Below are 11,011 nucleotides of genomic sequence, written 5' to 3' on the forward strand. Positions count from 1 at the left end.
AATATGTTTGAATAATGTTGACTGGGGTGAGGATCAGAGGGTGTCTAAGCTTTGCTAGATGTCAAGTTGTATTTCAATGCAGGCTTCTGTGTTGGGAGCTGAATGCAGAATAATAAAAACACTGTACAGCTTGAAATGACCATGCGTGTTGTAAAGTGCCTAAATGTAAAACACTGAATGAAAAAGGTTGGACTATGTAAATCAGTTATAAACATACAGAGTGTTATGAGGGAGCAAGATGATCTTGCTCTTCATCTCTCACCTAGGAAAGTGTCATCTGGCAACTGGTCACAGCACGGACAATTTTACATTCCTGCACAGCTTTATTCTAGCCTAGTTGGCAAGAAGAATCGGATTTTTTTTTTTTTTTTTTTTTTTTCCCGGGTGTTTCTCTTCCTCCCCTCCCCCTTCCCCTCGCCTTTTATGTAATGAGATGCTTTGCCATGCTGTGAATGAGCTCCAGAGTAATTGAAAAAGGAGTTCCTGGGCAGGTTGGTTCTGGCAGGGTAGATTTCTCACTTCCTTTGTAGCTCATTCTGGAGCTGTATTTGTTTTTTTCATTGTGTGCTTCTTGTAGCTTCAGGTCCAGTATGATTGATATGATCAAGGGCCAGTATTCAAGAGGACGAATAGCTTTTAAGCTTGTGGTCTAGCCTTGGGGAGAGGACTCTAGGATTAGTCTCCTAGATAAATCTAGGATTCTAGTAGACTAATCTCTTTGCCTTCATTTGTCAGAATGATCCCTACCAAAGCTAAAGGACGGTGGGTTCCCACGGGGGGGGGGCTTCATTGCAGGCAGTGATTGTGCCTCTAGACTCATCTGTGATAAACTTGTGGCCTACTCTTTCACCCACATTGTGTTTTGGAGCCATTCTTATTGAACTGTTGTTTTTTGTTTGGCTTGTAAATAAGTAATGGCTACTACAGTAGAGAGATTTAACAAAGGTACTTATGTGTGTGTTAAACTTGAGGTCTGGTTGCTGCTTTCTAGTTTATGAGCTGGCAAGTGAAAACGCTGGATTTTGTTGTTATTTTTGTTCTAGCTGGATTATAGTATGAGTTTAATCTCATCTATAGGAGGAAAATCTATGTATCAAGTTCCAACTTGCCCAGAAACAATGTTAATATGGCTTCTAATATAGAGCAGTGAAGAGGCCTGTAAGATTTCTATAGCAGTTGCCATTTAGCTGTAGGTACTGAACCTCTAAATATTAGGAGAATGGTCCAAATGCTGTAATGATATAGTTTATTGCTGGCGGAGTTGTGACGCAGTTGTTCCTTTGAATGGGTGTGGCAAAAATGTAAAAAAATGTTTGTGTACTGATAAGCAGGCTGCTTGCAGAAAGGAAAGGCATACTGCTAAAAGTAGGCTGCAGCCCATAAATGTTTTTTTCCATATTCCTGTTAGATGTGGCTTTTGTAATTTCTCTGCAGATTATTTTTTTCAAACCAGTTCATGAAATGGAGAGATTACAAATGGTCTTTGGCAATGATCAATTTCTATTTATTATTTAGGTATTCTATCTTTTGACTTCTAATTCAGGTGTACAGGCAGCTATTTCATGGAAGTGGGTTAATTACCCATTCAGCAGTCACTTGTCCTGCAAATTTCAACAAAGGAAGATGAAATTTGTTTTGAAAGATCAGAGTTTGAACACTTTGGGATATCAAAACCTGTTGATTTCTTGAGCTCACTTCTGTCTCCCTCTAAGAATGTCCATCCTTCTAGCTATAGAACTTTGAGCCACTGATGTCTTTCTCAAATCACAGTAAAGACATAGCCCTGAAATTTGTGCCCCCCTAGCTCCTTAATTCCCTGACTGGTTTGGTGGGCCATGCTTCTTAGGGGGGGGAGCAGACTGAAGGGTGGGCTGCTGCATGCAGCGGTTTGAGGATTTGTGTAAAAGATGGGTAGAAGATACTGATAGGCAGAATGGAAGCTAAGTGGAACTAAAAACTTCTTCGTGTAAATTTTTTTTTTCACTACCTGGGCCAAAGAGCTAGTCTTTGGGAGGTGTGTTGTTATTCTCTCATTTTGCTTATTTATTCTGTTTCCTAAGCTGTTCATGTGGTGCTACCAAAGTAAAAAGAGTGGCTGAGAATAGAAGTGAGTTCAGGGATTTCCATTTTCAGCACAACATAAAATTGACAGCTTGCATAGGCCACAGGTCAGAGATGGTTTGAAGAGGAAGGTGATTGTTTCCTTAAAAACCTAAGAATGGGTTGGTTTGAATGCTGATTTTCAAGTTTTGATAGTCATGTGAATTTTCAGTCAGCTTGGCTTAGAATCATAGAATCACTGTGGTTGGAAAGCACCAACGTTGGGTGACCTGATGAAAACATAGCCACGTGTGGGGGTTTTTTTGTTTATTTTTGCTTTTTTGTACTGAAGTTTTCCAGGTTCTCACTAAAAATGAGTCTTGGTCTTGTCAGATAAGGGAGATACTTCATAAAGGGTGTAACAGAGGTCAGGTCCCATTTAAGGACTGCAAAGCTCATCTTGTTTTTGCTGTCTACTGTGCAGAAAAGCTTGATAATATGAAAGCTTGATACTTTATGAAGTTAAATTGGTTTGTTGTTAAAATAATTCTTCAGTACGTATGATACAATTCCAGTCAATATAATAAGTATCTACTGTCCTGATATCTGAGTCTTGAACAGGACTGGAGCATCATCAGTTTAGTTAGATGTGAAAGTCACTGAGAAGCAAGAGTGTGTGTACAAGATGGAGAAAAAAAGATGTCTGTAGGTTCCACCCTTGTTTTGGACCTCTGCAGGTTCATTTCTTTATGATTCTTCACAAGTAATAGTGAATCTGGACGTGTGCCTTCATTAACTTCAAACTATTTAAATTTTTATGTTTATACACGCACATACGCCTGTGGCATTGTTTGTATGAGTAACTTTAATTATAATAGTGTTTCTGAATAAAATTAGTCACGGAAGGTGAGGAGGAGCTCCATGAATTTAAGTCTGTCACTATCTGTGGTATATGTTGAATATATATATTGTTATATAATAGAATACGCATGACATATAATGAATGTGTGTGTGTATGTCATATCTGAAACTACATGCAGATAGTATGTGGAAAGATACTCAACTAAGAAGGATGTATCTGTTAAGGTGTTGCTTTAAGAAGACCTGTAGCCAGGTTTACCAGTCTTATTCCCTCTTAATTTCAATTTTTTTGTGAGTATGAGCAGAGGAAAAACTTAGAGGTACATTATTACCTGAGAATATTACCTGAATGGATTGATTACCTATGATTTCAATGTGTTCAACCCAGATGCGGTATTTTGTAAGAATCAAGACAAATGCTGAAAATAGATTAAATGTCTTAACTTTCAATCTGCTTTTCTTTTATTGACTTTCAAGTGTCTTTTTTACTCATTGTGTTTCAGGTATTCATTCTTCAGATAATAAAAGGTGTCTTGGAGATTTTACAGATAATAAAGTAGGCCTCATAATTGCTCCTTTATTTTATTGTAGCCATAACTCAGACATTGCAGACAGTGCAACTTAAGAGAAATGGTGCAGTGTGTGCTGGCTTCAGCAACAAAGTTGGCATGTGTTTCTGATCTGGCATTTTAATGCTAATCTAATGGAGGCTGCACAAGAAATTAATTACTGGGGTGGCTTTTTGGTGGTGGGTTGTTTTGAGGTTTGTTTTATTTGAAAAGTTTTGGTATAACATAGCCTCCATCTTTTCCTCAGCCTTTCCATAAGATAGCTATTTTCATTGTAGTTTACCTTTGACTTCTCCCTGGCTATGAAGATCAGGTTTTTGTTTTAGTGAGCAATTGCTTGAAATGATGGCATTTTAAACGCATGGGTAATTGTGATGGCTTCCAAAGATACCAGTCAGTATTAGGGTGCTGTAGTAGTGGATACTTGAAAAACCTAAGAGTAGACACTCTAGTCTTCTCTTGCCACCCTTTTTAAAATCTTTTGAGCTAATTATTACCTCTTTATCTAATGTGTATTTGAGTAGTGTCTCTCAATGTAGCCAAGCTATTCTGTAGTACTGGTATAATTTTAAGGAAACTTCTGTTCCAAATAAAGCCTGGGACGTGCTTGAAAAATCCGGATAGTTTAACAGCATTTCTGGGTCAGTTTTAAAAATACTGTTAAGCCAACAGGATGTATATTCTCACATCGACAGACTACTTAGAAATCTTACAAGACTGTGCGAAATTACTTGCTTTTGGAGGCCTAGAGGATCCTAGTTTTGATTTTGTTAGATACAAGACATTAGTTCAGTCTCTGTCCAAGATTCTTTGAAGCTTTGGGTTTTAATCCAGTTGTACTCATTACCCTTTAATGGAATTATTAATAAACTGTTGTAGAAATCCTGTTTCTGTAAAAACTGTCCTGCACTAGCAGATGCTGGAGCAGTCTAACATTGCTGCTTCTTATTTGGTGTATGTCCTTAGATATCTGTAAGATCTGGGAAGTTAGTTATTTGGTGTGCTGTGACATTGTTTCGAAGGAAGAACTCGGAATTTGGAGGGCAGATACGTGAAAGGATCAGAGGTGGGAAGGTGAGTCAGCTGCTCAGTCTTGTAGCAGAATGCAGCCAGGACATTGCTGTGTGGCTGTTTATTGAACTCAGAAGAGAATGCTTATATAAAGTGCATTGGCAAAATACTTGATGCAACTACCACAGGTATGCTGGCAAAAATGATGCCATAGTGTTTTTATTTTGGGGCATCTAAGCATGTGATTGGACTAGCTGACCTCCTGAGGTCCCCTCCAAGCCAAATTGTGCTGATTCTGTATGTGTACATATATACCTGTGTGAACAGACAGAGTAATGGCACGTGGTTGTGTGGGGGAGGAGAGGGTTTACTGAACACTGGCGCAGGCAGTATAGCTGCACTGGGCTGCTGAGCGTGGACTTCCTAAACTATGCAGAGGGCTTGTGGCGTCATGTGCTCACCGGTGGGGATTCAAGTTGGCATGTGAATGTGCCGGTGCTTGTCCTACTACTTGTTGCTTTTATCTGTGGAAATGGGCTTGGAGGGGAGGAGCAACAGATTCTCTCCCTGATTAGTCCCCCTTATAGGTGTTCCTTCAGAGAGGTGGTACCGGAGTCCTTGCACTGTCTACTGCATCGTTACCATCTGCTGTCCAACAGACATGACTCCCCTTGGAAACCAGTTTTTATTTTGAAAACCCCAGTTATTCATGTAGGCAACTTTCAAAGCTTCTAAACCCTTTTTCTGGTCAAAGAAAGATCTGTGAAAGAACAGGAAATAACAATTGGTTGTTTTGGGAGTGTTGATAGTGTTAGAAACCCTAATTTCTTAATTTTTATCAAGAAGCTTAGCTGGCAGAAGTATATTGGTATATTTTTGGGGATGTGTATACACACATCCACATTTCAATTTATATAAAATATATCTCCATCTTTTTCTATACCAGAAAGGTGGGCATTACTGCCTTATATAAATTTACCTTTGTTTAAAAAGTAGTCCTTTAAAGTTTTGATGTTGATTTTTTTTTTTTTTAATCAGTCGTAGAAAAACATTCCTGTAGAATAGTAGCCTGAAAGACAAGGAAATTAAGAAAAGCAAATCTGTTTCAAAATGCAGTCTTTGTTCTAAGGCCATGTTTTCTGTGGGTAGTGTTCTAAGTTTGAAGCCTTTCCAAAGGACATTACCTCAATATTAGCCATAGTTGGTCAGAAATATTTGCCGTTATCCTGGAGTGTCCTACAGTCCTTTGTCAGCCTTGGTGAATAAAAGAAGCTGTAAAGCTGACTTTGCTTTGTGTGAGAGCACTTTCTCAGAATAGAAGGATGTGACTCTTTTCTCTAGCAGTCCCACACAGTTTGTTCTCCTCTGATGTCTCTGTTCCACCTCTCACTTTCAGGGATGTACATGGAGTTCTGTGGTGTCAGAAAGTCCAGCCGTGCCCGATCTCTCCCTAAACTCCAGCACTCCCATGTAATGGCATTAGGAGTTGGTGGAAGTTAAAATAGCCTTCAAAGCTCTGATTCACCTGAAGTAGCCTGGGGGAGAGAGTTTGGAGGCCTGGTGTGTTTTATTGATGACCGCTAAGTGAGTGTGTAGGATTGAGTGATCTGTGTTTCCACTTGAGAGCCCAGAGAAATTTTCTGCTTTAGGTTTCTCCCCAAGCAAAACCCAAGTCTTGCCCTTTCTGTTCATCAAACATTTGTGAAGGGGTGGATTAGATGACAGTGTTTGTAATTAAATGGCTTTTCTCTTTATCTGTCTGGGAGTGTTAAATGGGTTTCATCTCAAATCAGCAATAGCTATTAGTTAGACTACATGATTCTCGGAATCTCAGGCTCCAAGTATGTCTCAAAATGAAGCTAGTTTTTTCAGAGATGTGTAATTTAGGATTAAGGAAAAGTTTTGCTAATCCTCTCTCTTAACTGTTGTTTTTTGGGGATGTGTGTATTGTAAACAGAAGGCTATCAGTTAATTACTCCTTATTGCAACTAAGGCAGTTTAGGAACACATTGGATTGCTAGCTAAATAATAATTCAGCATCTTAACTAGCAGCAGGGAAAGGCTGGGTGGCAGATGCTGCTGCTTTTGCCACATCTGTCCTTACAATAATTTTTTAAAACACATCTTAAAATTTAAAATTCAGATTTTTTTTAAAAAAAAATACTTTTTTGCTTGTTTTACCAATAAAGAGATGACAGGAGCTCACACAGTAGTGTATGGCAGTATGGCTGTCTATGCAGTTTAAAGATTTACTGTTGAGGGCTTTTTTTTGTTCTAAAAGCTTGATGAGCACCTGAAGCCTTCAGTCATTTTCTTTGCCAGTGCAATATTAGTTGTCCCAGATTTCAGAGCAAATAGCACTCATCCTCTCTTTTTTCATTTGCTTTATGTATTTGTTCATCTTTTAGGTCTTTTACTGGATCTATCAACAGAAGAAAATACAAAATTTTTTGCTTAATTATTTCTCTGAAGGTGAGGTTTTTTGTTTTCTTTTAATGGAGCACAGTAGCCACAAGCTCATTGTAGACAAAGGGGGAACTCCTCATGCTTGCTTTAATGTGCTGCTGAGGAATAGCAATATGTCTTGTGTATTTGCAAAATCTAAATATCTGACTCCATAGATCAGCATGAATCTGCCATATTACTCCATGTTCCCTCCACTTGTGACAGCACAAATGACAGCTTGGTATCTGTGTGAGCAGTAAACTGATTCCACTGAAAATAAACCTGACAAATCATATGGTTAAATCTTAGCTAAATCTGTTTGCTGATTCATCTCACCATATTGTGGAATAATTCTGTTCTGGTAGAAGGGAAGAAGCAACAGGAAGGGACAAGTAAGGAAATGAGACAGTCCATTTTGGACTGGATTAAAGGAGTGTTGTGGGTTTTTTTCCCTTGTAAAGTCTTCTGCATCTATTTGCAAGAGCACCAGTGTAAAGACGTTTTCTGGAATTTCATGCTGATACTTGAGTATTTTATTGAGTAGGGTAATCTGGGCCTTGGGCTGAGGTCAGCTTTTGCCAGTTCTGAGTTTTGGAGTGTGAGAAAGATCTAAAAGTATGTCTCTCTCATTTTCAAAAGTTACTGTTGAATCAGGGGGCTCTTCTGCACAGGTATTTCTTGAGCAAAGATTGATTTATGCAATGAGTTGCCCAATTCTGACAGCAGCAGTGTGTTTTGATTTTGTTGCTCTGCAAAGCGTGAACTGTTCTCTTAGCATGTCTGTATTACCTCTTTAAAACATGTTTTTGTAAAATCTCTTATTATAATCTAAAGTTTCTTAAACTGTGGAGGAAGTCATCCTCATCCTTCAGAAGTCACTGCTGTGGGTTTTGGGTACACAAGGTTCTCTAAGCAGCTATACAGCATGCTTCGTTTTGAAGGGCAAATGAGAATTTGCTTCCTTTCTGTTTCCCATGTGACTACATAGATGGAACTGAGAAATATTTTATATTTGTATAATAATCAGTCTGCTACTCTAAAGAGTAGTTAATCAACAGAGTTCCCAAACCAGGTGTCCTCAGCAGTGCTGTGCTGCCTGGTGCTCTGCTCCCCTTTTCAAGGCCATGCTTGGTTCTGGTTGGTACCCTAGTTTCAGTACTCTGTTCCAGCCTTCTTACTCTTCTTTGAACATATCTTGGTCCCTTTTGCTCTGCTTTTTTGGTACTTTTAGCGGCCCTGAAGATACCTGGTCTTTCCAGATCTCAGCATCTGCCAGTGAATACCATGGTGGTAGCACAGTCCTCTCCCAGCTAGCACTACACTGTATTACTTGATAGGATGCTTTGGTCTCCTCGAGGCTGCTGGCCAGGTAGGAAGCCTTTTCCACCTGGGTGATGATGATGATGGTGCTTCTGTGCCAGTAATTACATTCCCCAGTCTTCTGAATTACTGCACAGATAGGATTAATATTAAGAACAGCTCTATTCTTTTATTTTAAAGGCTTGTTACATGGGGAAGTGGAAGGAGGTTTGTACCTGACTCCCTCCATGGTGAGGCTCGTTTATCTTTGACATAGTTGCATAATGTATCTTCTATAACAAACAGCTGATTTGGAGGTCGGTGTGCAGGAAGTAGGTTTATCTGATGCAAGCCTTCTGGTGATGAGAAATCTGGATGATGTGCTTCTTGGGAAGTAATGAGGAAGTACTTGGAAGTAAATTAAGTAACTTGTGTATCTTCCCCACCACCCCCTTCTTTTTTGTTTCTAGAACCATAGAGCAGACCCAGAAGAGCTATTCACAAAACTGGAACGCATTGGGAAAGGCTCCTTTGGTGAAGTCTTTAAAGGAATTGATAATCGGACACAGCAAGTGGTTGCTATAAAAATCATAGACCTTGAGGAAGCAGAAGATGAAATAGAAGATATACAACAAGAGATAACAGTTTTAAGTCAGTGTGATAGTCCTTATGTAACAAAATACTACGGATCGTATTTAAAGGTAATGTATAATATTGGACAAAGATTTGCTCCTGCCCAGTTGTTTTGAATGCAGCTAGGAAAACATTCTAAAACTGAGTAAGAGTTGTTATACCCATTTGAGCTTTTTTTTTAGTAGGTTTTTTATTTTCTTTGAACAGAGCTTTTTCACTTTGTTTTGTTCCTTCGTTGCTTGCTCTTTGAGGCTTAATTTTGCATAGAATGGCTAGAGAATGGGCAGTGTTAATAGAGGATTGCTCTTGCCATTGTTATTGCTTTTGGACCTTGGTTTTCTCTCATCCCTCCACAATTGCTAGTACAATTTTGTGGCTTTTCTGGGAAATAAAAAAATACCTTTGTAGCTACAGAAATAAAAACCTTTCTCAGATACAGGAAGATACTCTCACTGTGTAGACATGTATTGGTAACTATGCAGTGTAGTTAGGCCTGAGACAGAGTAAAACTGACATCAGCAGAGTTACATAATCACTGTGTGAAATGTTATTTAGGGCATAATTTAAAAACAAACAAAAATGAAAACCTACAGAAATCCAAAATGCTGAGTAAGTCTTTTGAACTTGCAATATTGTGTAGGTATTGTCACCATAACTGTTTCTTAAATGATCTGTGGTGCATACATGTTTCAGACAATTTTTTTAAAAATGAAACTGTTTAATGAAAGCCAGAGTGTTAGACACAGTTAGAACTATCTTAAATGTCTGGGTTTTTTTGTCTGCTTGTGTTTGGTTTTTTTGTTGGGTTTGTTTGGTTCTGCCTTGGTTGGTGGTTTTGTGTGGGTTTTTTTTTGGTTTGGTTTGGTTTTTTGTGACTTCTGGGGGGAGGGGTTGTGTGGTTTTGTTTTGGGGTTGTGTTTTCCTCCCTATACAGGTTGTCACTGATGTCCCATCTTTCCTTGTCTTTATTGGGCTCAGTCAGTAGGATTTTTGTTTACTTTGCCATTAAGTGATAGAGCTCTGAGATGTAGCAGAGTTGACTTTCCTGCATCATAGTATATTGGAACAAGCTGGTTCTTCTCAAGATAACTTTGAATTCAGCTAGCAGTGTTCCCCTGGGGCAATGCAGAAATGGTACTGCAGATCCAGATGTGATCCCTCTTTTTTTACAATCCTTTATTCTTCTGTGTTGAGCTAAGCCTTAAATACCCTCTTGTGTAGCCATCATTTTAACTTTGTGCCGTAAAAGCCCAGTTGTTTGCCCTAAATTACAAACAGGTCAAGGTAAATCTTGGAAAGTGTTCTTGCTTGGAAAAGTGTTTTCTTGAATTTCAGATTTAAAACACTGATTTCAACCACTTTAAGTGGGGAGGGGAAACCTTGATTTGGTGGGGGTTTGGTTTGCATTTTTGTTATTTTGAAAATAATCTTTTCATTATCTACCGCAACACAGATGCTGAAAACAAAAAGGGTATTGCAAATCTGCCTCAGTACCTGTGCATCACAGCAGTTTGTCTTTCCATTTTAGTAATAACAGGTATTTTGGGAGTTGTATTTATCGACTTTTTTATTATTTAATTGCTGCAGCGTTTAACTTTTTATTAGCTATTACTCTGAGAATAGCTGTCAGCCTAAGTATTTAGCTGTGTAGTACTTAATTCAGGATTTAATTTCTCTATATACTGTAGACATCTCTTGGAAGCATTGAAATAGGTACAGTTGTGTACCAAATCACTGTGTAATTGAAAGTTAAAGAACATTAAATTAAAAAAATTAAGATGTCTTATTCCTTAAAAAGCAAAGTCCTGGGCCACAGGGTTTAGTAGCAGTTTGCTATGGATATGACTGGTACTAAGTTCACATTCAAAGTGATCCAAAAGGTTTGTTAGTGAATACTTAGTTTTATATGTAAAGATTACTGAAAATATTCCTAGAAATACCTTTAAAGATAGTGGCTAAAAAGAACATTAGCATATAGTAAAGAGAAGATTTTAAAAAAATTAAGAGGTTTTTTTTTCCTTTGCATCTTTATTTACGGGAAAGCAAAACAGCTGAGCTAGGCTACCCTCTTTCATATCATGCTTACAGAGTAGAAATAGTTTATTAAAATACTTTAATCATACCTGCATACAAGCAGCTTTCCTTGAAGCTCC

General features: G+C 38.4%; 1 protein-coding gene across 1 annotated transcript in view; it reads left to right on the top strand.

Annotated features, from left to right (window-relative positions):
* The first annotated feature begins 452 nt into the window (after positions 1-452).
* Positions 453-11,011, top strand: part of LOC103770636 (serine/threonine-protein kinase MST4) — a 20,036-nt gene continuing 9,477 nt past the window's right edge. Inside the window, exons 1-2 of the mRNA XM_008937905.1 lie at positions 453-491; positions 8,696-8,926. Coding sequence (XP_008936153.1) covers positions 453-491; positions 8,696-8,926 — 270 coding nt within the window. The remainder of the gene's footprint in view (positions 492-8,695; positions 8,927-11,011) is intronic.

Source organism: Merops nubicus, unplaced genomic scaffold, assembly GCF_000691845.1.
Source record: "Merops nubicus isolate BGI_N331 unplaced genomic scaffold, ASM69184v1 scaffold16913, whole genome shotgun sequence".
Taxonomy (NCBI): domain Eukaryota; kingdom Metazoa; phylum Chordata; class Aves; order Coraciiformes; family Meropidae; genus Merops; species Merops nubicus.